Source organism: Narcine bancroftii, chromosome 2 (assembly GCF_036971445.1).
Source record: "Narcine bancroftii isolate sNarBan1 chromosome 2, sNarBan1.hap1, whole genome shotgun sequence".
In the NCBI taxonomy this organism is placed as follows: domain Eukaryota; kingdom Metazoa; phylum Chordata; class Chondrichthyes; order Torpediniformes; family Narcinidae; genus Narcine; species Narcine bancroftii.
This window is the reverse complement of record NC_091470.1, coordinates 199,736,652-199,742,651: the sequence shown is the minus strand read 5'-3', so window position 1 is coordinate 199,742,651 and position 6,000 is coordinate 199,736,652. Positions and strand designations below refer to the sequence as shown.

The window sequence follows — 6,000 nt, the reverse complement described above, 5'->3', positions numbered from 1 at the left end:
GCTGCCTCTCCCAGTTCCTAGGGCACTCCCAGAATGTGCCCCTGCCCTCCAGCTGTAGATACCCCTACCCTGGGGATGGGCACCACCCAGAGTGACACTGAGGTGACAGAAATGTTGGAAGTTGATTGATCCGGGTTGGACAGGTCCACATCTGCCCTCTGCTGCCATTGGCAGGTACTGCAGACTGGATAGATTGCCTGACGCCCACCCCCCCCACCCCCCAAGGAGGCCATTTGACCCATCGAACCAGCCTGAAACAGATTCCTGCCACACCCATTTGCTTGCTGTGACTTTCCTCGGGTTCAGTTTTCATTCAACTTGAGATGACTAAAAACTGCACTGTGGTATCACCCCTCCCGCAGCGTGGAGTTCCCTCACTACCCCTCCCGCAACACAGAGCTCCCTCACTGCCCCTCCCACAGCACGGATCTTCCTCACTGCCCATCCCGCAGCACGGAGCTCCCTCACTGCCCCTCCTGCAGCACGGAGCTCCCTCACCGCCCCTCCCACAGTGTGGATCTCCTTCATCACCCCTCCCACAGTGAAGACTTCACTCCCGACAGCCCTTTATTGAGTCGTCGTTAAATATCACTCTGTAAATGTTAACATTTGCTATTTTTCGGGTGCCTTCTGGCGCTCTGCCTGTTCCCTTGGGTCAGCGGGGGGCGGGGGTGGGGGGGCACCTTCATCGTTAACCTGCAACCAGAGCAGAGACAGGACAGGACAGATTATCAGTGACACCTCTCCCTGGACCCCACTGGGAGCGACCCAACCTTCGCCCCTCTCACTGCATTGCTTTTCCCTGGTTAACTCGCCCGGTTCTCTGCCCGAAAGAGGGGGTGAATTGGAACATCATGAGAAAGGGAACAGTTTAACTGGTGATTGAAGGGTCAGAGGAACCTGTTGGGCCGAAGGGCCAGGTTCTGGGCTGTATTGTTCTAGAAATGTTCATCTTAACTGTCTGAGACTTCCTTGCCCGTTCCCATCTCTGCGGCGGTCTCTGGGGAGGTGAAGGTGTGAGCCTGGATGGCTCAATCATGCCATCAAACAAATATGCACAGAAACACACACATACACAAATGCTTGTACACACAGATATAAATACACACACACCAACGGACACGCAGAGACACACAACATGCACGTTCACACACATATATGCATCCACATGCATACACACACGTGCGCAGACACACAAACATGTATGCACACACATACATGCGCACAAACACACACAGACACACAAACATGTCACACATACGTGTGGACACAAACAGAAACACACATGCATGTGCACTTGCATACACAAACATGCAACCCCCTCCACCGCCCGCCCACACCCATATTCTATTCCAGCAGAGGTCACAAATTGCCTTGTAAGACGGGGTTAACCGGGCAATTTACTCAGTTGAAGACCCAGGTATGGGGCTATTTGAAAGGGCCGAACCAGGTGAGCCTGATCAAAATCCACCCGGGTCCCAGACCCACCTGGGAAGTGGTCGGGGAACCCATTAAAATGTCTTCCTCCGCCGATTAGAAAGGGGGAAGGGCTCACCTGGTTACTCTGGAACTTTTAAACAGAAAGAAACAAGGAACAGCGGCCGCGCGGCACATCACCCACCATGTCATCGCGGGGGGGAGGGGGCCGGGGGAGAGCAGGACCCCCCCTTTAATTGCTGGGTCGGCGATTTAATATGTAGGTTCGGCTGCTGTTTGAAAGGTCCAGGAGGCCCAGTCAACTCACCCGGGTCCCCGGGTGCTGCAGTTTGAAAGCGGAGGACCCCAGGGAGACCTTTCTCTATCTCTCCCCCAATTCCCCTCCATCCAACCTGTTTTGCGCCCCAGGACGGGGTGACCTTCCCTGACCGAGGACGAAGGGTGGCGTACCTGGGCTGGCCTGGTAGGTGTAGTTATTGGCCAGGTCATCGCTCTGGTGGCCCTTGTGCCAGCTTCGTCTCTTACTGTAGGGCTGTCGCTCGTCGTACTCTGACCCCTCATCAGTCTGCTGCTCTCTGGCTCTCCTGCAGGACAACAGAGTAATTTCCAGCAGCCCCTGAGGGTGGGGACATTTCTTCCACAATGGAGATGTGGATATTGCAGACGTTATCCGTTCCCAGGGTGAGGGGTGGTGTTTTGTCACCATTGACCCTGCATTTGTCCATCTCTGGGCCGGGGGATGGTGAGATGGGTTGAGGACCCCAACCCCCCACATTAGTACCAGGACGGTCGGTGGGAGGGAGTTCGTCTCCCAGGATCGGAGAGAACGAGGTGGGAATTTGACTCAATCCCATGCTCTCTTTACCCCCTCTCTACCCACTTCCTCTCCCCCACCCTCCCTCCACCCCCTCTCTATCCACTCCCCTTGCCCCCTCCATCCTCTCTCCACACTCCCTCGCTCCCTGTCATCCCTCCACTCCCTCTCCCCCCCCACCCTCCCCCCTCTCCCTGCCCTCCCCTCTCAACTCTTCCTCCACTTATCCTCCCTTCCACTCTACTCCCCGTCTCCCCTCCCATTCCTTCCACTCCCTCTCTCCCCCTCCCATTCTTTCCACTCTCTCTACTTCCCCTCCCATTCCTTCCATTCCCTCTACTCTCCTATCCTCCCCTCCACTCCCCCTCCTATTCCTTCCACTCCCCCTATCCCCCTCCACTCCCTCTCTCCCCCGAGTTCCCTCTTTCTCCCCTCATGTTCCCCCTCCACTTCTTCTCTTCCCCTCCATGAGAAGAAGTGGAGGGGGAACATGCAGCCAGGGAGAAAGAGCGGAACTCGGGGGAGCAGACGGGAGTGGAGGGAGGGATAGGGGGAGTGGACAGAATAGAGGGAGGGAGATGACTGGATAGAGGGAGGGAGGTGACGGGATGGGGGGACGAGGGAGGAGACAGGATGGGGAAGGGTATGTGAGGAGGGGATGGAAGGAGGGGACAGGATGGAGGGAGGGGACAAAATGGGGAACATGAGGGAGGTGATGGGAGGGAAGGGAGGTGATGGGAGGGAAGGGACGGGAGGGAGGGGACAATGAGACCGAGGACAAGTGGCAAACTCACTTCAGCCTCCGGTACCAGAAGTAGTAAAGGAGAACAGCGACCACTGCAACACTGACCCCAACCCCCAGCAGTTTGGCCAGGCATTGCTGGAAAAAACCTGTCGCTGCTGCAAATAAATGGGACAGATTAGAGTGGCGGGGTTAACCGGTGAGGGAGTAGAGGGGATTTGCGGGGAAGGAGGGGGAGTGGAAGTGAGGGAGGGGAAGGAGGGTGGAGTGAGGGTGTAGAGGAAGGGAGAGGGAGCAGAGGGAAGGGGAAGGAGGTTGGGGAGGGAGTGGAAGGAGGGGAAAGAATAGTGGAGGGAGGGAGGTGGAAGAATGATGGGGCAAAGTTGTAGAGAGTGAAAGTGAAGTGGGGAGGTCGGTGCAGAGTTGGGGAGAATTTAGGGGAATGGGGTGGGGGATCTCTGAAACATTCTGAACGTTGAAAGGCATGGACAGAGTAGATGTAGAAAGGTTGTTTCCCCACGGGGGGAAAATCCGGGACAAGAGGGCACAACTTCAGGATTGAAGGATGCCCGCTTAGAACAGAGCCGCGGAGGAATTTCTTCAGCCAGAGGGCAGTGAATCTGTGGAATTTGTTGCCACAGGCCATTGTGGAGGCCAAGTCATTGGGTGGATTTAAGGCAGAGATTGACAGGTTCTTGATTAGTCAGGGCAACAAAGGCCGGGCAGTGGGCTGAGTGGGGAAAATGCTCGAGATTAAGTGGCAGCGCACACTCGATGGGCTGAATGGCCTATTTCTGTTGTGCTTTATGGAAAGGGTCAAAGGCAGGGAGACAACTGGGGTGGGAGGTGGTCAAAGAGAGAGAGAGAGAGGAAGGGGCAGCAGGAGGGAGTGGGTGCTGAGGGAAGGACAGGGCAGGATTGGGTGGAAAGCTGAGCAGAGGCTGACCGTAGTGGTCAGTGCAATGCATTTACAGCACCAGCGATTGGGACCGGGGTTCGAATTCCGCGCTATGTATAAGGAGTTTGTACGTTCTCCCTGTGTCTGCGTGGGTTTTCCCCGGGGGTGGGGGGGTGGGGGGGGGGAATCCAGTTTCCTCTCACCCTTCAAACTGTACCAGGTTGTAGGTTAATTGGGTATAAATTGGGCAGCGCAGACTCCTGGACCGAAATGGCCGGTTACCCTGCTAAAAAAACCTTTCCACCACAGATCTCAATGTCAAGGCAGAGAGTCAATAGAGGAGAAATGGAGAGAGGGAATGGTAAGAGGAGAAAGAAAGATGGAGAGGTGGAGAGAAGGGAAGAGAGAGAGGAAGGGAGACAGAGTAAAAAGACGTTGGAAACACCAGTCGGTCAGGCAGTGTCCATAGGGAGAGACAGTAAATGGGCCAATGCTCGCCTCAACAAACAGGAGGCATTCTAACTCGTCCCTATCCACCAATGACCCTCTTCCTGCCCTCGGACCCGACACATTCACTCCCCTCATCCCGCTCTCCACAGCAGCATCCAACACCCACCACAAACCCACCCACTGCCCCCCTCTCCTCCCTGCCTCCACCTCATCCCCAGTAAAACTGAAAACTCTGCAAACACTCACAGTGGAAGTAAAAACACGATGCTGGAGAAACTCAGCAGGTGGGTAACAAAGAAAGATACGTAGTCAACGGTTTGGGCTTGAGCTCCTTGTCAAGGTGAGCCCGAAACATTGGTTATTTTTACCTTTTACTTCATAAAGGACACTATTGGACCTGCTGAAAGTGTGTGCATGCGCATTTGAGTGTGAATGTATATGTGTGTGTATCTAAGGATGTGTGTTCGTGTATGTGAGGATGTGTGGGCGTGTGTGTATATCTATGTTTGTGTACATGTGTGAGAGTGTGTGTGCATGTGTATACATTTGTGTGTGTGAGCATGTGTATATGTTTACTTGTGTGTGTGGATGTTATATGTGAGTTGGTGTGTGTGCATGCATGTTATATGTTTATATGTGAGTTGGTGTGTGTGCACGCAGGTTTGTTTCTATGTGAGTGGGTGTGTGTGTGTGCGCATGCTATATGTTTATATGTGAGTGGGTGTGTTTGCGCGCATGTTATATGTTTATCTGTGGGTGTGAGAGCGCGCATGTTATATGTTTATATGTGAGTGGGTGTGTGTGCACACACGTTATATGTTTATATGTGAGTTGGTGTGTGCACACACGTGTCATGTTTATATGTAAGTTGGTGTGTGTGCATGCATGTAATGTGTTTATATGTGAGTTGGTGTGTGCACGCATGTTATATGTTTATATGAGTTGATGTGTGCACACACATGTTATATGTTTATGTGTGATTTGGTGTGTGTGTCCACCTCAGCCCCACTCTGACCCATGACCCCTGTAACAATGTGTTTCTCTGCAACTCTAGGAACAGTCCCACCGTCTGGACACGGTACCAGGCTTCTGGACTCCAAATTAAGCTCCCCAACATCAGCTTTTTAGTTTCCCATCTCTTATCAGCCCTGGTCACTCCCACGACCGCAGCCAGCTCTGCTGGGCTCGTCCTTCCCACCACCTGTCATAACCATCCATCAACCTCCAGTAGAACCCCGCCGTAAGGAGAACCGCCACAACTTACCCCAATTGACAAACTCTGGCCTTACCCTTCCACCAAGTGGCACGGTTAGCACAGCACCAGCCACCCGGGTTTGAATCAGGCACTGTCTGGAAGGAGTTTGCACGTTATCCCGGTGACTTGTGTGGGTTTCCTCCAGGGGCTCCAGTTTCCTCTCATTCTTCAAAATGTACAGGGGTTGTAGGTCAATTGGGTGGCACATGTTTGTGGGGCCGGAAGGGCCTGTTACCATGCTGTATGTCCTTTGCTCTCCCCACCTTCCCTGTGACTTCTAACAATCTCGTCTCTCCCCCAGTTCAGATGAGGCTGCAGGTCACTTCTCCTGAATGCCTAGCTGAGTTTCTCGCTCGACTTCCTGCAGGTTCTTATTGAGGAAGGATGAGGTGGGGCGAGAGAGG

At 53.8% G+C, this 6,000-nt stretch overlaps 1 protein-coding gene across 13 annotated transcripts in view; it reads right to left on the bottom strand.

Annotated features, from left to right (window-relative positions):
• Positions 1 to 554: 554 nt before the first annotated feature.
• Positions 555 to 6,000, bottom strand: part of LOC138754968 (uncharacterized) — a 54,948-nt gene continuing 49,502 nt past the window's right edge. For all 13 annotated transcript variants that reach the window (XM_069920068.1, XM_069920059.1, XM_069920066.1 and 10 more), the window contains 3 exons: positions 3,046 to 3,151; positions 1,888 to 2,021; positions 555 to 696 (listed from right to left, as the gene is read on the bottom strand). In XM_069920068.1, coding sequence (XP_069776169.1) covers positions 692 to 696; positions 1,888 to 2,021; positions 3,046 to 3,151 — 245 coding nt within the window. In that variant the 3' untranslated portion in view covers positions 555 to 691. The remainder of the gene's footprint in view (positions 697 to 1,887; positions 2,022 to 3,045; positions 3,152 to 6,000) is intronic.